This window comes from Macrobrachium rosenbergii, chromosome 14 (assembly GCF_040412425.1).
Source record: "Macrobrachium rosenbergii isolate ZJJX-2024 chromosome 14, ASM4041242v1, whole genome shotgun sequence".
Taxonomy (NCBI): Eukaryota; Metazoa; Arthropoda; class Malacostraca; order Decapoda; family Palaemonidae; genus Macrobrachium; species Macrobrachium rosenbergii.
The window spans coordinates 45,462,857-45,483,541 of record NC_089754.1 but is presented as its reverse complement, the minus strand read 5'-3'; the positions used below and the strand labels follow the sequence as shown (position 1 = coordinate 45,483,541).

The following is a 20,685-nucleotide window of genomic DNA, read 5'->3' as shown; positions in this document are numbered from 1 at the left end:
TACTTAGTATTATCTGGGTAAAGTTGCTCCCCTGCCTCCCATACATTATTCAGATAAAAAGAAGCCTCTCCATCCCTGACATAACTGTGTTGTTCCTCAGTAATCTTCTTGGCAACAATAGATGATGGCAGTCTGTCCTGCTGCAAGTAAAAATATGTTTGGTATCTTTCTTCTATATGACCAGATATGATAAACTAGACAAGTTCCAGTGTCTTAGCAAAACTACTGACACCATAGCTTTTCCTACTCTGCCACTATTTCCATTTCACTCTGAAAACAACGTTCTCATGCACTTTCTTTGGCTCATCACTTACACCATACTACTATCCAGCAGACATTTTCTTAAATTCCTCTATTCAAAACTAGGGAATGTTATTTGAAGCTTCAGTGTGGAAGATTACATTAACCCTAAGCAGTGTAACATCATATATGCAAAAAAAACACTTGTCAAATGAATGTATAATCACTGGTCAAAGATATTAAAATTTCAGCTCATGACTAGTTAAGCTCCTTATAATTAAAGGCTTACATATAAAAAAAAAATTTTCTTTGATGCAAGCTGTCACTGCACAAGTATTCATGTTGCTCAACTGAAAAAACTGACATGCAAAACATTAAAAACCTGTGGTGAAACAAACAAGGAATTGTGACACAAGAAAAGAATGACTTGGTTAAAAAATCACTTTGTTATGATTTGTTCATGATTCTAAAATGCTAGTGTGTCTTAAAGCCATGGGTTATCTTTTTCAATTAACTTTCATGTTGCATGAAAAATTCTACAATAACAAGTCTTAGAAGAAAAGTCATGAAACACAGATCGCATGTAACATCCCATTAATTTCCCCCCAAAATATAGAAAAAAAAAAAATCAGCCTTAGGACTTCTGCAGTAAATCCATTCTTTATTACAAGTCACTGATCTTATCTTTGGTGGATGTACGTTTCATTAATGACAATGTGGTTCTCAGCTCCAAGTAACCAATTACATGTTGCTAGCATGTTTATACTGCTATACTGGTAGGCTAGAAAAAGCAAACTTGATCTTTACTGCTTCGAGTCAGTGACACAACCTCCGGTCTAAACTGAGATCAGAGCTCAAAAATATTTTCCTGCCAAATCAAAATGCACTCACAATGTATAAAATGAGGAAATGGATACAGTTACATGGAACCTAAACACAATTTACCTTAACTTTCTGAAATGTAAGTAAACTTGAACCAAATTGCCTTATATAGTAAATTACTTTTTCACTGCACCACATAATATAGCTGGAGTTATGCTGACTAAATTATTATGCTCTGGCCTCCTACAATATTTTGTTTTTTCATATTTTGTTTTAGTTTCATTTGAGATTTACAACTGGCTCTACCTTTTCTTTTCTTACTATTTAAGCAGCGGTTATTAAATTTACCGTACTCTGGTTTTTGAGTTAGTACATAACAGATGACTATATCTATGTGGAGTTTCTAAAAAGTAAATTCCTTGCCACTATTTGTACAGTATTGATTTTTTTTTTCATGAAAAGAATAATTTCATATTTTTATTAAATGAACATATTTCACTAGATTATTTTAAGCTTATAGAAAGTAACCTAATTTTACGTTACTTAAACATACCTTTTTTTTTATTACTCTTCATTTTTAGAGTAATATTCTTCATTTTATGAGTAAGTTTCTCATAATTCTGATACATATCACAGATTTTCAGTAACAATTTTATCTATATGTTATGGCATGAAATTAAAATTTTAAAAAATATGCATAAAAAGTACAACACAACATCTAAGCTGCACTGCAATGTATTTCAAAGGAAATCTAATAAAAACTATTCATTCATTTTCATGGGCAACTGTACCAAAGGGTACTACTGCCACCACCATTTCATCATCAAGAAATATGAGAGAGAGAGAGAGAGAGAGAGAGAGAGAGAGAGAGAGAGAGAGAGAGAGAGAGAGAGAGAGAGAGAGAGAGAGAGAGAGAGAGAGAGAGAGATAGCTAGCTTTGTGAACTGAAATGCCTGCAATTCACATTGTACTTAACATATATACTTACATGTTTGTATATGATTAATATATATTACATCAACAAATGTTAATTCAAGTCCGATTACTATCGAAAAGGGTGTTCACTGTTATCATGTAAGCTGACAAAACAAAATTACACAGATAATACAGAAGCAGTTATATAATGTTCCCAAAGAATAAAATTGTCATGCAAATTTGAGGGATAATTCAAGTTTAAGAACCACCAACTTACAGCATATTTAAGAAAATGACCTCTTATCTTACAATATCTTCTCAATTACCTTAGCTCATTTCTTGTTTCATTATCATTTCATTAGGAACTAGGTGCTTGTATACAGTACTAATGAAGGTTTAAAAAAAATCCTCTTTCAAGAATGCATATTCAGTATTGAACTATTTTTATACAGCAAAAATATTTCAAAATGGCTGTAACAATGGTGTACTTTCCCAACCAATATTTAGCCAAATGAAATCTCAACACTGATTTAGTTCAATTTGCTGTTTAACGTAATGGATTATAGCTTTACTTGGGTATTGTCCTTCATAACACAAGACTGACAAATCCAATTCCCAAGGGCAGGCAAAATGTTTTTTCTTTCTTTTTTTGTTTGTTTCTTTTGATATTCTGTGGAATAGTAAATTTGTGCTGTTGCTTGTATTTCAGTCGACCTTCATAACAGTTAAGAATATTTAACATACTGACATAAGATATAAACATATATTAATACATGCAGTCTGCGTCTGCCAAACTCCTGCCAAGTTATTTCATTGAACACCAATAAGATGTGATGCATCTCACTGATGTGAAATTCCTTAAAGTAATAAAATAACACAACTTTAATTTTTGAGGATCTCTTTCTAAATATAAGAAAAAGAGGCCCTCTATTATTCAACTACAAGTTTAGCACTACATGAGCATCTTTTTCTTAAAATAGAAAAAAATGAAATAAATAGTTGCATAATACAAAGCTTTGTGAAAAGAGCACTTTGCACGGAAAAGTTTGAGTTCAGAGACATAAGCATGTACAATAGAGGGTAGGCAAAACTCCCAGACTAGTTTTGCATACAAAGTGCACTAATGAACACTTTATCAAAAATTCTTTATATTAGACAATGTCTATCCGAAGAGGTTATCACACTGTTCAACAGAGATTTCTCTTGATGTGGCTATAGTATACAGATTCAATTTTCAACTGATCTGAATTATGTACAACACTGTACTTTATTTACTTAATAGAAAGTAATTTTCGAGTTCATTCATTCTGTACATTAACATGACACGTTATTATGAAAAGAATAAAAAAAAATGGCAACTAAGCTACTTTCACCTACAATCACAAATAACTACACATAAAGGGTTCAAACAAAACTTTCAAAATTCCAGCCAGGCATATCCAATTTCACGTCATGCTGAGAATGATAAACATTAAAATACAGCGATTCCACTTTAAGTGACTCCTGACAGCATGCTTGCGGGAACCCTTAATCGAGGATCTGTGTAAAATACTGTACAGGTTTATCATCATCAATTTCAATCCTAGATCCCAATACAAATCTAGTGTTTTTTAAAAAATTTACAGGGGAATTGTTTGCCTATAAAAGTAAAATTCCTAAAAAACCAGAGATATTTCATTTACATGTTAATTTCACAAGGTTTCTCTCAAGATATTACTAGTATGCTTGCCCACAATTCACTCACATAGCTTTTAATGCCAAACCGGTTTCCTGTTAAAGTCTTATTTTAAAAATAAAACAAAGCACTTCTTTCCTTTCTGTGTTCACATACCATTCCACTGAAAAGAAATAACAAAAGTCACCTGAATCATTCACGCCAAGATCTAACACGGGATGACATGCTAGTCTCACAGTAAAGGAAATTTCACCCGTTCAACTTAGGTTCTTAGGCACAATGAAAGAGGTTGATAACTGGAATACATAAATTTTTTTTATGTAAAACGAGAGCGTTTGTGTTGAGGAGAGTCCATAGTGACATCGTGCGTTGGAGACGAAGAAGGTGCTGGGCGCTTATTTCTTGCAAATTCATCACACAAAAATGCTTGTAACTCAGGCAAATGCGTAGAATTTCGACGACGTGACGATAAGGTAGGAGAGCCAACTGGCTGGGGCCTCACATTGAGACCAGTCTGACCTAAAATTCAGTTTTCTATATCAATTGCATTCAAAAATTTTCTTTTAAAAAAATACAAGTCATGAAATATAAACTCATAACCAAACGATATTAGCTAGTTTTTGAGAAATAAATTTTGGGTGTTTATTAGTGATGGCTATAGCCATCACTTTTAAGGCACAATACTTAAAAAATACAACTGGTTCAAGTGCTTCCAGGCTACAAAAGCCTGGTTTGGATCAATACCTCATTTATGTACCTTTGGTTTTGGGAGTCAGGTCTCTTCACTAAACTAAACTCTGTGACATCAAATTATACCAATGAAAAGGATACCTTTTTAAGGATCAATCTATGGATATGTCAAAAACTGTAGTTCAATTCCCCCTTAACAAATTTTTGTCCTGGCTCAGTGACTGGAATGATTATCTTTCAATACATCGAAAATCAAATACAGTACATCAATGAAAATGAAAGTTCAAAAATGCACAATAAACTACTGTACTTCTCATACACCTTTTCCTCCAGGAAAAGATACAACGCAGAGGCATAAATTGAAAATAACCACAGCATGACTTTATTGCTTTTATTATAGGGTTGGCCCAAAAGGACTGATCTTAATGAAAATGGCAGATCTCATTTAATATACTGCAATTCATTATATATTTAATTAAGGGAAAAACTTAAAATTCAGTTTCATTTTCTTTCAATGATTTGTTTAAAATCTGGACATTCACTAAAGATATGTTTTATTAAGTGCTGCTCTGCAGTCAAGAATCTGGTCCGTGGGCTTTAAATAAAAAAAATAAATTTTCTGTAAGGTATGTAATCAAGGCCACCGAAAATAGACCTATCTTTCAGTGGTCTCAGTATAATGCTGTATGAGCCGTGGCCCATGAAACTTTAACCATGGCCTGGTGGTGGCCTGTCCTATTTCATTGCCAGATGCATGATCATGGCTAGCTTTAACCTTAAATAAAATAAAAACTACTGAGGCTAAAGGGCTGCAATTTGCTATATTTGATGATTGGAAGGTGGATGGTTAACATACCAATTTGCAGACCTCTAGCCTCAGTAGTTTTTAAGATCTGAGGGTGGACAGACAGACAAAGCTGGGACAATAGTTTTCTTTTACAAAAAACTCAAATGGGTTCATATTAGTGAAAAATGACAAAGAATCATAGGAAAATGAAAAACTTAAAGAGATACTTTTGGGTTCCCAGCTATTAATACAAAATACTGTACTGTAAAAAAAGAAACATGTTAGTTAATGTTTATAAAGAATTTAATGTAAACAACATACCAGATATTCCTAGTGCTTCTCTGAAAGTGGTGAGTTCTGGATCAGGATTGTGTGAATGCATATGCGCATGATGGTGCGGGCTAGGTAGCCGTGGGCTTATTCGTTCCAAGGTGATGCGTGTCCGTGGAGAGCCTCTGAAGAGATTCAATATGTTTGAAAAAGATTCAAAGTACAGTTAAGAAAGTATCTACCAGATGTCAATAAAAGCACCAACCACTTCTATCATAAAATGATACTTTACTCCTCCATGAAGAGCAGTACCTGTATTTCCCAATGAAGTGCTGCAATGCTTTTTGCTTTTTGTACTTACAATTTTAACCTGTTACAACTTTAATAATTTCAGTTTTATGCCTACTCTGACTAACAATCAGTTGCTTAGAGCATATCCTGCCTGTAAAATTGTGATTATCATTATTTTCCAAATATGTCTTACTTTTCTATGGAATTTAATATACTTAAAATTATAACTAAGATTTCTTGAACAAGCAGGATTAGTCATTGTAATCTGACTCTTGCAAATTTCAAAATAACTTCCTATGTTCATAGAGGCTGATCTCCTAATAATGCACTAATAATAAGCAATTCCTGCACAAAAAGCATACAAAACACAATGAAGCTCCAATTTTAAACTGTAGTTTTACACACACAACATAATACTGAAAGCTATGCAGAGTTACAGCAACTCAGATCTTTCAGATTAGATATCTAACCTGAGATGTGATGTCTTGGGTGGTGGCGATTTTCCAGCAAGAAAAGCTATTAGTTCTTCACGGCGAAAATGCCTTCTTCTTCTGGCCCAATTTAAAACTTCCCTTGTGCGCCGCTGGTAACCAGCTTGAACTCCTAACTCACCACTCCGCCGAAGGTGTTCTACAGAATCTGAAGTTTATAAACACTTTTAGTAAATCATGTACTGTACCCCTACACCAACTAATTCTTCAAATATGATCTTGCTGTATCAAGCAAACTAGATTTTACCACATGACTATATAGTTTTTTCTTTACAGAAAATCTGAAAGGATATCTTTGCAGAAATATTAATAAGAAATTATACAATACTGTACTATAACATAATCACCTTTATATAGTGCCGTTATATGGCCTGCAGCAGTCTGGAAAGGGACCCACATTGAATTTTGACTATCTGCTGCACCTACAAAATAGAAAGAACAAAAATATATTTTAAGTAACTGGGATTTTTTGAGTATACAATAGAAAGCCTTTCTTATAGAAGTATTCCTAAGTGGCTCCAATTGGTCACTGAAACTTAATAACAAGGTAGCTAACTGGTGGTTACAAGAGTAAATGGGGAAATGCCACTAAAACCAACATACTGTCTCCCCAACACTTTACCTTCAGTATCCAGGACAAAGTGGGGTGGTTGAGGTGGTTAACACAATAAAAGGTTCTGGTTTGTATACCTAAGAAAAATACTAATTACTTAAATTACTTTAAAAATGTATTTGTTCCAGTTGCCTTTTGTAAAAAATTGAAAATCAACCAGGAATGTTTCCCACTAAAGACAGAGCAAAGGAGGGCAATGACACCTGTAACTTCTCACAGTGTGGCACAGGGATGCCAGAGTGGTAGAGTACTGAGCCTGAGAGAGGGTGTTTATGGCACAAGTTAACTAATATGATTGATGTAGTCAGAATACTGTTTAGCTCTACTGACTGAAACTGAAAAGTTTCTCCAAAACACAATGGCTAAGTTTTGTGAGCTATCATGTGGACTGGAGGACTTTCTTCCTTGCAAGATGAACTGTACGTCTGCTTGATCAAAAAACCAGTTCTTGGGCGCCACCTTTTTGTGCCCAATACTACAGAGACACTGCTAGAGTTGCAAGGCTCATACCAGGCACTAATGCATCTCATTTGGCTCTTCGATAACAATACCAGGGGGAAGGAATCAAACAATTCTCAACTTTTTCATCAGGGACTGATGGGTTCAGAGTTTTCACAAATTCAGGAACATTGAGAATGAGAGGGATCCCCAGCCCTCCATGGGCTGAACATCATATGAAAGGCCATGCAACTAGCCAATACTCTTCATCAAAGCTAAGGCTAGTATATAGAGAGAGAAAAAAAAAAAAAAAAAAAAAAAAAAAAAAAATCTTGATGATGTGATCTCAATCTGGGGCCTCCCTCATGGGTTCTACAACACCCAAGTAAGCTTGGAGGATGAGAATCATATCCCACTCCATAGCCTGAAGCTCCCAAGGTGAGTAAGACTGTTCAAGGCACCTTTGAACATGGATAACTCTACTGAGGAAAAGCAGTCCATACCTTTTAATCAGAATACTATACCTGGCTCTAGGATGAAAAAGTAAATCAAATGGCTAACAGACATCTCATCATTTGGAGAAGCAGTCATATGCTAAAAAAAGACTCTCTCTCATATGAAAAAAACTCTCACAGGAAATGCTGAAAAACCTTGAAATATAAAGAATGAGGGGTCTAAACTGACTCATGATACCTCAAAATATGCAGCTGACAGATTAGATTAGGCAAAGGGGAATCTTTCCAGATGCCTTGACCACTAGAGCTAGCATAACAGGATACCACCAGTATAAGGTTAATGTGGAGCTACCAGGGTCATCCAAGAACTAAAGAAACAAAACACTTAGTCGATCATTCAGTGAATCAAACTGAAAGAAGGAAAGGCATAGATATCCAGATTGTTCCAAGGTGCTGGAAGGAATCCTCCCAAGTAGCCCAGAGGTCTGAAGAGGGAAATAAAAACACTTGGAGCTTCCTGTGTAGCTGTGATTTGAACAAGTCGACAATTGGTATCCCCAGTGTTAAAAGACCTTTGTCCCTCAAGAGGATGTTGGAACCACCCTGTCTCTACTAACTATCCCTGGCAGCTTAGCTGGTCTGCCAACACCTTCCTCCTGTCTGGAATATACCTGGTTGACAGCTCAACAGCATGGTCAACACACACCCTTGCACCTACATCACCAAATGGCAAAGGTAAAAAGAATGTAATCCTCCTGCTTATTGATGCATGCCACTACAGTTGTGTTGTCACTCATCAACATTAGTTTGACTAAACACATTATCCTGGAATGTTTGCAGGGCCACCAGTGCTACACACATTTCCAAAATACTGATATGCTGATGGCTGTTATCTGTCCACATACCAGAAGTGGAGAGATCCACCAGTTGCGCGTTCTGCCCCCCTTTTGATGCATCCAAGAAAAAATGAATCTCCAAAGGTAGAAAGTTCAAATGAGCTTGCACTGTAGTCCATTAAATGCTCATAGATTGCTAGTGTGAGGCCAGGTATAAAGACCAGTACAGCCAGATCTAATCTGCCATTTATATCCAACGTTCAATCCTTGTTTATCGTTTTGACTGAACCCCCATAATTTTCTGTATTGAACAGTATTTCGTTTTCTCAATGGAGATTTGTTTTATTTTCTTTCACTTCAGTGATTTCAGGAATAACAATAATAATAATAATAATAATAATAAATAATAATAATAATAATAATGATAATAATAATAATAAATACTAAAATCAGAGTGGATCTTTCTTGTTTATCCACCCCAGGTGGGGGCAGGGGAGACATGACACATCTACCCTCCTTCTGCAAACCTCTTTGTCCGTCCCGGCTTGGGCATGGTAGGTAGGGGAGACATGACACATCCACCCTCCTCCTGCAAACCTGTTCGTCTGCCCAAGGTGGAGGCGGGGTAGGTCAGGGGGAGACATGACAGGCAGAGTCAAGTTACAGTGCAGCGTAGCGAGCGCCATCAATCTCGTAATAATAATAAGAGTGTGTAAGCATACACAATTACAAAACAGCTCATGCTTAATGTAGATCATGCCCTGGAATATACTTCTTTTCAAGTAATTTTATCATCTATTTTCCTTTTAGCATTCATTTAATGTTATGGGATTGCATTTTCTCAATTCCTCTTTTGCTGATTTGTACATTCAATGAACAGATATCTCAGAAATTTTTGACTCTTTGGCTGTATAAGTGATGGCATTTGCAACATCAATTATAGAACCCCTTGTTGTTTTTCTGATATGAAATAATTCAAATCATTGTCAACTATTTCCTTGCCATGAATATGTATGTGTTGGCAGTAAGGGGAGATTTGTTAAAGCTTTGGCTTTCCATACTGTCCTATCACAATGGCAGGTTGAGTGCAATTGTTCTTATGTACAGTATATGGTTGGTTAAGATTAAGCCACTACAGCTACCACTGACCTTGTAAATGCATAATGCTGTCCATTGTCACAGAATGTTAGGTTTGGCAGTACTACAGGTAAAAAACTTTTAAGTCAAATGTGTTTTATATACTTTAAATTCTTGGCCATACTTTACAAAACTTTCATTAGAGTTGGCTCCACTCAGTCCATACTTTTATCAAAGCAATGAGATGTTTGGCAACACAAGAATTCCTTATTCACCTCACCATAGTGATCATAAGTGTGTTCTTGACTCTTGGTGAGATGGAAGGCTACTTGAGGCCACCAATGTGAACAATGTTGCATTAAGGCCTAAGACAAAAAGCTGCTAAACAAATAAACACCTGTATGTACCCCTTATCTTTCGTTGTTCACCTTCCTTGTTCACATCTATTCTGAACGAAAGACACAACCACATATAAATAAACTGAAAATAGTTTTAACTTGATGGTCAGTCTGAGTGCGAAAAGACATCTTGACACCATCAAGGCTGAAGCAAAAAATAGAAGCTTATGATGTTTCCTTGTTCATTTCAGATTTAGCCAGCCTTGTGCTGGCACAGGCTCTTACTCTAGGGCAACCCATAATGATTATGACAGACGATTGGGGGATGATAGGTTTCTGGGAGTTTTCCCAACTCTCCTGGTTACCACCAACTAAACAACTTGCTACTGTTTTTATCAACCGTTTCCAGATCATGTTGTAAAATACTCCTACATAAAAGTTGATGGTTTGTATTTCTCTAGTAACTTCTTTTTCTTTCCAAATTGTCAAACATACAGAATATGGACTGACAGTCTGGGTTAACATAACTTCGACTAGACTAATTTTATTTTGGGAAACTTCATTTTGAAGGGATACCTAATAAAAGTAATTAAAGTATGTATTTTCTCAATTATGGTATGTATTTCCTCACCCAACATATGCTGTATATTTTTATGACTGTTAACTAGAGTTCTATGTATTTTATACAATCATCATGTATTTTATACAATTATTATTTGTCTCCAATTCCTCATCTGACAAAATGGGGTGGGGGCACTGGGCCTTTTGCAACTAATCTGGACAATACTGGTGACAGTTTTCCTAATGAAATTGAATACTGCTCTCTAAGTGTACTCATATCCTTGAAAACTGGCATTTTCTTTGTTAGGCTAAAAAAAGGAAGGCTAAATGCATTGACATCCTCAGGAAGTTCTGACAAATTTTGCATGATATATATATAAACACACACACACACACACACACATATATATATATATATATATATATATATATATATATATATATATATATATATAAAATATATATATATAAAATATATATATATATATATATATATATATATATATATATATATATATATTATATATATATATATATATATATAAACTTATAATACTCTGTTGAGAGATGCAATGACCCTCAATCCTTAATGATGCCTTCAATTTATGTTATTTCAAAGAATTTGGTTTCTTATTAAGAGCTAATTTTTTAAACTGTTTGATATTGCCTACATTTAGCAATAATTTTTCCTTTCACTTTAATTCCCTAAAAATCCAATTATCTTCACAGCAAATATTAGCCTACACTATAATATAAATGTCCTCTTTTGTAAACATATTAATTTTTGAACATAAGTTTCCCTATATTCATTTTATTTTTCTTAAATATAGTACAAAAAAATTCCAATTAATTAAGTTCTCAATTATTTCTAAATCATCTACCTATTAAAACTTTATATCTATTATGCCATGAAAAAATATAATTAACATTAAAATGCAGTATTTTTCATAAACATTGGAGGAGGAATTATGCTCATCAAAGCTCAAGCTCTAGAAAAAACATTAGAAATAAATTTAATGGTCTCATTTCCTTACGAGACAAAATAAATAACTTATTTACCATGAACTGTTTTTCTTTACCTTTCTTGGCCTCTTTTGTTGTGTAATATTTAAGTATGTCATAATTAAGCAGTAAACACTGAGTTCCACTTGAACTGTAGTTTAATATTTATTCAAAATATTTTATTAATGGCAATTCTAGATCATTTGGCACTTCATTTGCTCATATCTCGCAAAATCATATTTGAAAAGTCTTTAAAAAAAAAAAAAAAAATAAAATAATTTTATGATGAAAGTAGTTTTTGGCTAAAATCAAAAATGCAAAAAGCATCTTATATCCATAAAGATGACAAACTGAACACTAGGTCTACACTTTTTTAGTAAATAGGCCTATGGTGAAATGTAAACAGGTAACTTTGGCCAGAGCCTGCAGTAATTTCTGCATCATGTCTCTGATATTAACCAATAAAGTTTTGACAAAAGTAATACAGCCTCGAAAAAATACTTATTAAAGGTATTTATAGATGTAGGCTGTCAATGTATAATAGCCTGGCACAAATAGGCCTATGTTTTGGTTGCAAGTAACCAGTGAAGCCAATCACTAGGCTAACTGCTTTACGAACCATAAATACGTGATTCATCATCGAACTTGGTAGCCCTAAGCCCTGATCTATTAAGTTATTAACATACCCTGGAGCTCTGCTACTTTAGGCAAAGCCTTCTTTACTGTCTAGGCCTAGAGGCTAATCTGCTTCCTTGCTCGAAGGTAGTAAAGCAGATCGGATTTTCTCCCCAGATCAGTATCCACACTAAAAACCAAGCATTTACCCAGATGTTTAGGCCTACGAGGACAGTCAGCGACCCAAAAATAAAATGTGACCTAGGTCTAGGCTACAAGGAATAGCCATCCCGTAAGTTAACCCACAACAATTAGGCCAGTGGAAACGACCCCTAACAAGGTTCATCCGGACAAAATTCAGGCTCATTTGGCACGAAATTTGGCCTGAATATCGTGTCTGCAATTACCTTTGTACATGACGGCCACGCACTGTGCAGCATTCTGAAAAAGGATCCACATTTTCTCGTTGGCTGCATCGGCCTCGGCATGAAGGCTCTGCTGATGGTCCTGCTCGTTCTCCAATTCTTGAACGGCCTGCTGCTCCCAGGACGTAATCCAGTAGTCGCCGAGGATATCGTCGTCACCGTCGCGTCCCTCGCTCATCTTGCAAATGTATATCGATCGGACAAATCGCCTCTAACGGCCACCAGATAAAGGGGGAAAGAGAATTTCGTGGAGGACAAGACCGCCGCCCAGATAGTCAGCTGAGATATGTTTTGTCGATGTCGCAAAGAAGAAGTTCCAAAAATATGCTTTGTCTCATTTCCTACCTCAGCGGCCTCGAGTTCTCTCGCAAATTGTAAAATACATCTAAATGCAAATTAGCATACTGTTCGTTATTTATCTCTCAGAAATAAAGCTCTCGGCTCAGTAAAAGAAATGTCACTTTGGTTTTTAGAAGACTATCGCTATATGGAAGCACATTGGAGGGAGCAGACCAACCCAACAAGGTAATTTGAATCAAGGACGACCCATGAAGGTAATTTGAATTATGGTACTTTATTCACAATTAATGCCGGGTTTTATATCTTTGCCGTCGTTATAAGGGCGTCTGCTTTTGCGGTCTCCCATCCCAGTGTCGAGACCATGCGGCAGTTGCCGTATTCCCACACCAGGTGGAAATTGTGGGCATTTGTTTACATTTGATAGTAGACACTCACTCGTCCCCTTTCAAGTTAATTCCTGCGAAAACTGAAATGTGAAATGTCATTATTTACAGCTTTTGACACTGGTCTTTAAAAAGGTATTACTCATTATATGTACTTGAATTATGTAGGATAATTATGGAATTTAATATGTATACTTTTTTTCTCCTCCTGTAGCCTAGGTCTATCGTAATAACTGCTAAATATTTACATTGAATGGTAATTATATTTCCGGTGTTGAAATTCATATTAGAGCGAAGGCAGGGTAGGGAGACAGGGGTAGGCGTGATAAATCCTCACCTTTCGTAGAATGCCATGTCCTGATCTAGCCAAACCTTAGGTTACCTTCCTAACCTAACTTAGGGTGCTGTGCCCTGATCGGGGTTTTGGGGAGGGGGCGACTTCCCCCCCTGGACCCCCTCAAGTAACACTAAATACCCACCGTCTCCCTATTCTGAATACTACCCATCATATTTTTCAATGTGTGTTTGAGATGTTTTTGACATTTCTGTGACAACAAATTAATGGTTTCAGAGATAGCATACTGTCAAGTTTCAAGTTACGAATTTACTACTGAAATGACTGTCAGAAATGGCTACACTGCAAAATTTAATGGAGAATTTTGTAATGTAGCTGATAAATTCGGAAAACAAGAGTTACATGTCTGCCACTAGAGAGACATAACTGAGAACAAAAGCCAGTTTTTTCAAGCAATGTTTGAGGTCCAAATTCCTATTTTATTGGTGAAACTTAGAACAGAAGAACCAGTCTGGTTTTAGCATTGTCTGTGTACCCAAATTTATATATTAAAATGAAAGATTTTTTTAAAATGTTTGCCATCCGTAGCCTACCTGTAACACACCAAGATGCACAAAGTGTTAATAACTTAGAAAAAGTCAGTATGGGTAACAATGTTCATCAGTGAAAATCTCGGTAACAATAAATTTGCAGGATATTTTAGTACACTTTTTGTATTAAGCATATTTAGGAGACTTAAGAACAAAGTATCCCAATTTGAATGTTATGTCTAAAGTACAAGTTAACTTAGGTTAGGAACTATGTGGGATTGCTGTTAGCTACGAGATTATCTTGAAAATGTTACGCTATGCTGAAAAAATTGTCGTTTGAGAAAATCAAGCAAATTGGTAAAGTAAGTTACATTTTGGGTAGAATCGGGAATGCTGAGCAACATTTATTCTGTGCAATTTTTCATTTAGAGTCGTTAGTAATGAGTTGTGGGCGCGTCCCTCGGTTGGCCAAACTACCCCATGTTTCTTGAAATATGTAACGTAGACTAGCCAAGCCAATCATAATACCAGTTGTAACCCGACTATATCACTTCGTTCCTTAAAAGTACAGTGCATACATGATCATAGATATAGGCCTATATACTAGGGCAGCTCAGTGCATTAAAAACATGTAAAATGTAGCCACAACAGCAATGCAAAAACATAAAATGTAATTTTCAAAAGAAAATCTGATAGTAGTTAGTGCTGAATAATGTGCGCACATCATTCTTTTAAGCACCTCATATTGCCTAGGTTAAGCTGATATAGCAAAACCTGTTCTGTCATTGTATAGTATTGGGTTAGGGGTAGTGGGTCCAGGTCAGGGCGCAGCATCCTAGGTTGCATGCAGTCATGTTGAAATATGCCTTTGGATCTCTTCTACAATGGTCATAAGTGTGGCAAAATAGCCAATTTTTGCAGATTTCTGGTGATCAGCTCCCATGAATAGTGTACAACTCTTCGGCATCTTTACCAAAAATTATAAAGGGAGCCAAAACAGTATTGCAAGAAACAACCAATGAGATTACAGTACTGTACTTTAAATGTACAGTAATTCCTAACATTACTGTTATAGTGTAACCTATATAAATTTAGTAAGAACCAAAACCTAGCTAGTTTGTTCCATTATCAAGAGTTTTTTTTGTCAGATCCCTTTTTGTATTCCATGATTTATTCTACAGTATTTTATAAATTCTGGTAATTGATTATTGGATGAGGTTCCTTTTTATAGCAATATCTTATGCATTCTAAATTTGCAGTTTTTTAAAATTGATTTGTTGGTATGGGAATGCAAAGCATCACCATTTTTATGGTAGTATCCTTCAATGCAAGCTGGAATCGGTTATGAAGGCTAAAAGTGCGGTAGTGTCATAGAGAGGAAATACTACCATTTTTACACCAAATGTTTATGGTAACTCCCCCTCCCCCTTTGACACCAAATGTTTTTGGTAACACCTCCCTCCCCCTCCAAACCATGCCTGCTCTTGGTCCAGGAGGGTATGTGAGGGAATGTAAGTAATCAACATGTGCTCTTGTCTAATGGTGAGTTTGGTGCACATGCTTGGCTCTTGTGAGTAAGACCTCTAGCACTTTGTGTGTTTGTGTATGTGTGTGCATGTGCATGTGCACACCTTGCCACCATCATCCCATGCTGGCTGCTCCAGGGATGACAATGTCAAGTACTGTACTGTACATACTTGTGGAAGCTGTGGCCTTCTGTCAGCATTTCTGGGAGCCCATCTTTTTCTGTTTCTGGACCACTTAGCCTCAGCTAAATCTGCTGTTGTTGCACCTATAAAGGAATTCAAGCCTCTAATAGTAATTGTCCTACCTCTTGGAGATTCCCTGTGGCATCAGCTGTTGCAAGTGCTTCTTCAGTGTTTGCTATCCTGGCTTTGATGAGTTCTGCACCATTAGTACGGTATAAGACATGTAATGAGTAACGTGGAAAAGTCTTAGCCTTCTCCTCATTGTCAAGCCCTTCTGCTTCTTTGTTGTCTTCTGCCTTCCCATCCACTTACAAGGAGAAGAAAAAGTTGAGGAAGCCCTCTCACAAAAGGTCCCACCAGAATCCAAGTGAGTGTCTTCCTTCCCCTTCTAGGTTTAGTGACGATGCTCCCACACTTGCTGGTGGGTCATTTACAGCATGTGGGGTTGGCCTGTGGGGGTTTCAGAGCATTCTTGGTACCCATAGTCTTACTGTGACTTCTTGAACAGGAGGACTGCCCAGACTTAATCCCTTGCCTATACTGAGATATGTAGGGTAAAGTCTCTGCTACCTTTTTGTTATGTACATGCATGGTCTCCTGATCGTATTAGGGATAGGTCATTGTTGTATGATACCAATGGGTATCATGCTTGCTTTTCCATGGCCTCTTCTAGATTGGCTTTTGCTGATTATAGCATGAATCGCTTTGATTCATGCCTTGTTGATTGTTACCAGGGGAACTGATTGCGCACCGTTTGTGTGCATGATCGCAGGGGGAAGGTAGCATGTTGTCCTCTTTCTTTGGAGAGGATTTTCTTGTGATATCAGGGATATGATAAGACCAGAGTTTTCTGCTCCATCAGAACCCCAAAAGGCCTAGTTAGAATGGTACTGTCGAGAGATCATGAAGCTTTCACGAGCACAATGACATACGGGATACAGCACTGGAGCTGTATCTGAACTGATCTCATTAGGTGAGCTTACCTTTAGATGAGCTCCTGAAATGAGACCATCACTGTTAGCTTTCAGTTTCTTTGGTGGGAGATGGTCTTCTTGCCTTGAGAATGACAGATCATGGATCTCTTCCTCGGTAGAGTTGCTCATACTCATAAGTAGCTTTGAATGGTCTTGCCCAACCTTGAGCGGATGGACTCGTTTTCAGAAGACTTAACTCTAGTGCCATATGAGCCCCTGTGAAACTCATGTTAGGGACCTCACACTCAAGACTGTCTGCTAGTCTTGGCGTTTGTGAAGTACATCGGTGAGTTGTTTGAATTGTTGTATCTAGTCTGGCATTTGAAAGCTGGGGTTTGCTTTTATTCTTAATCGCTCCCAAGTTTGTTCTGGAACTGAGAAGCTGCCAGTTCCTGATGAGATTTGAGAGCCTCTGTCCCTGTGCTCTGAAACATTGCTGGTGGTGATCTTTATGAGATACTTCTGTGTGCAGTGAAAGCCTTATGTTACAATCTGAAAAGGGCCTGACATACAAGGCCTGAGTGTCAGTGCTTTTTTTTTTTTTTTTTTTTTTAGTACAGTTACTAGCAAGCACAACTTGTCCAAGAACATTTCTTTCTGGCATTGTGAGATTATGTAGTGAGTGTATGGGTCATCCTGTGAGGGAGAAGACTGTCCAGTCGAGAGCTCACGAAATGGACATTGCCCTGTCTCTAGCATTTTGGAGAAATTTTTGGGTTTTGCAGTTAATGAGGGTTGGGTCTGGCTCCAAGTCCTTGGATGTCTTCCTAGGACATGTGGTGGCTGCTCACCACCTAGTACCATTCAACCACCATGTAACCATGGCTGAACAACCATTTGCAGCGTGTGCAGGGAATATTTTTATAAATAAAGGGCTCAGATTGGTGTATCTAGGAAAAATACAAATTTCTGTATATTAAAAATGTGATAAGAAGTACTGTATTTTATTTAGATGAAATTTAAATGTTTTATCTCTTCATTTATATTTACAGAACAAGGAATGGGGTTGGTGAAAACATTACTAAGGTTGCAGGTCCTCTAGTCAAGATTAAGATGTCCATCATTAAGAAGTACCCTCAGTTGCCAGTCCATATAGTGGAAGACCACAATGATGCCCTGTATCACATACTACGGGCTGTAGGTTCTAAGCATCTCCCATTTAATAATAACCTGCTCATACATTTTGATTCCCACCCTGACTTGCTCATTCCCTCAGAGCTCAAAGCTTCCGAGGTGTATGACATTCCTGTGATGTTACCTAAGTTAAGCATTGAAAACTGGATTCTTGTTGCTGCTTTTGCTGGTCAAATCTCGTCAATTGTATGGATGAAACCACCATGGTCGAATCAGATAGAAAATGGAGACTATTCTTTTTATATAGGAAGAAAAAAGAACACGGATAGTATTCGAGTTTCATGTCCTATTTTGTATTTCGTTGCTGAGATGCTTTATAGTAAGAAAGAAGACCTCGAAGATGAAAAAGAAGTCTTACTGTTGGTTCGAACTTTAGATTATGAGACAAATGACAATTTAGAGAAAGATATATTAGATTTGGTAAAGAAGCATGGGGAATATTATATTTTGGATATTGATCTAGATTTTTTTACCACTATGAACCCTTTTCTTGATATGCATCCCAAAGTAGAAATGTACAGTAGACTTCGAGAAATATATAGTTTTGATTTTACTGCCACACAAGAAGATGAAGTAATTGATGCTCAGAATAAAAGATGTAACCAAATAACAGATTTGAAAAATATATTTATGAAATTACAAGAATTAAAGGATATTAATGAAATTGAAAAAAGGTTGTCAAGCTTATGTGAATCAATTAAGGAACCTGCTAAGCAGAAGTCTATTGTCAACCTCATTGAAGATTTGTGCCATGAGTATGGATCAGAAGTAGACTGGGAACTTGTGCATGATGCTGGATGTACCTGTGATGATCGCTTACATGAACTCCCCCACCATATATCTACCAATGAAGAGATTGATTCTTTGATGGCCAGTACCCGAAAACTTATTACCTCATTTCCATCTCCAACAATTATCACTTTAGCCCGATCGAGCTTAGATGATTATTGTCCACCTAACCAAGTCAATAAAGTTCAGGAAGTTTTGTGTGAATTTTTGAGAAAAAGTTTTGATATAGAATGTAAATTACATTATAAAAATGGTCAGTAATGAGCTGCCTTCATTAGCCATTGTCGGCTTTTATATGAACTGTGATCACTTAACTTATAAGTAATCCATGACTTACTCAGCTGAAAAATAAAATTATATATTAATGTAATCGCACTTTTCTTTTTTATTTATCCCTTAATAATATATGGATGAAGGACGTGATAAGTCATACTTTCTAGTGTAATGGATGACACATGAAAAAGTTTTTTACTCCATTTTTTCAGCTTAAGTTCCCATTTTTCCAGGTCTTCATCCATGCCTCTTCATTACTTATTTTGGGGATTTGGGGCCCCTCTTTTAGACCTTTTTCCTGCTGTTTCCATGTCCACTTCTTTCTGATCAGTGGCTCCTCTCTTTTCACATCTAAACCATCTCATATTTTCCATCCCCTGGACACCTCATCTTGCAGAAACTTCTACATTCTTAAATCAATCCTCCCAATGCACTCCAGTCATAAACCTAGCATTTTGTAGTTACATCTCTAAGATATCTATCTCTGGAATGTTTAGTAGAGGCCTTATACATCACCATAAACATTTCTGTTGCCTTTTTCTTTCATGAAACTGGTTTTCCAGTCATATCCAATTTCTTCACACCAGGCAGCCAAATCCCTATCACACTTTACCATAGCCAGCTTTATCTAAAACAATCACTTTCTGCCCAAACTCCATGGTCAAGGCCTTCATGTATTTCCCTTGTCCAAGGTTTCCTGCACCTTCCTGCATGTCATTACCCTGCTACTCCCAAGACTGATGCTCTTTTGACTCCTTTCTCATTACATGTTCAAATATTTGAGATCTTGGTTTAGTTTCTAACTGCTGGGCACCACATCTCTGCCATCTCCTCATGATTAAGGCCGTCTTCCCACCTCACTCCAACCGTGAACCTTAACAGTGTCTAGTCATATTTTCTAAATCTCCATTATATCTGTCAATGTTTTAAGTTTTTGCTGCATATAATAGTATAAGCCTTCAGTAACCATCATAAGTCTGTGCTTACATTACTAATAAGATAGTCCTTTTATTAACCAGCAGTGTTTTCATTTTATCCAGGCTATAGTTGAAAAACTTTCCCTACTGGCTTTCAATCCCTGCTTTCTCAGTAGTTTTTTTTTCTAAAGTAACAAATGTTCCACCTCAGGTTCTCCACTCCTGTTTCTTTTTGCTTTTAGTATATTTTGGATATTAAGCATCTCTAACTGTATGTTTTGCAATCCTGAGCATCTTTTGTGATGCCATTGCAACCACAGAGCCACTGTTCTGACTAATTTATTTTTTGCTTCCTTTCCAGTCATCGTAAGCTTTTTTGTATTTTGCTGATCTTTACATTAGTCCTCTTCTTTCTATTCTGCTCTTCTACCTTTTCAGGAGTTTCACCACCTCTTTCTCAGATTCTGCACTTAACACAAGGTCCTTTGCATACAGCATCTCTTGGGAATTTCCCTTTCTATACGTTGTAGCTTCCTTTGATACTAAAGACAACAAAATGCTCATGGTTCTCGTTTGATGGACACTTAACATTTATTTCAAATTCTTCTGATATCAGGTTTCCTGCCCAATTTTGTATTTTGTTGCAGAGATGCTTTTTAGTAAGAAATAACGTATTTAATTTAGAACTTGTGTTCTGTAGAGTACCATCAGTAGCTTAATGAATTTCCAGTACCCTTTGCCTTCATATTGTCCATTTAACTGTATACAGGCAGTCCCTGGTTTACGAAGGTGGTTCCGTTCCTTAATCCTTTGAGTGTCTTGAAAATGATGTAACCTGTA

At 36.5% G+C, this 20,685-nt stretch overlaps 2 protein-coding genes across 4 annotated transcripts; one reads left to right on the top strand and one right to left on the bottom strand.

Moving 5' to 3' along the window:
• Positions 1-2,388: 2,388 nt before the first annotated feature.
• Positions 2,389-12,852, bottom strand: LOC136846073 (HUWE1-associated protein modifying stress responses). The gene is made up of 5 exons (XM_067116760.1): positions 12,524-12,852; positions 6,529-6,603; positions 6,161-6,329; positions 5,451-5,584; positions 2,389-4,171 (listed from the first exon to the last, which is right to left on the bottom strand). The coding sequence occupies exons 1-5, from the start codon at positions 12,717-12,719 to the stop codon at positions 3,969-3,971; spliced, it is 777 nt and encodes a 258-aa protein (XP_066972861.1). The 5' UTR covers positions 12,720-12,852; the 3' UTR covers positions 2,389-3,968.
• Positions 12,853-12,931: 79 nt separating this feature from the next.
• MESR6 (misexpression suppressor of ras 6) lies at positions 12,932-19,030 on the top strand. 3 transcript variants are annotated; one of them, XM_067116757.1, is made up of 2 exons: positions 12,932-13,066; positions 17,725-19,030. In XM_067116757.1, exons 1-2 carry the CDS (start codon positions 12,996-12,998, stop codon positions 18,914-18,916), a joined length of 1,263 nt encoding a protein of 420 aa, XP_066972858.1. In that variant the 5' UTR covers positions 12,932-12,995; the 3' UTR covers positions 18,917-19,030. The 3 variants fall into 3 exon arrangements, with proteins under 3 accessions (XP_066972858.1, XP_066972859.1, XP_066972860.1); XM_067116758.1 differs by having other exon boundaries at positions 12,960-13,095; XM_067116759.1 differs by having other exon boundaries at positions 13,042-13,359.
• Positions 19,031-20,685: the final 1,655 nt, after the last annotated feature.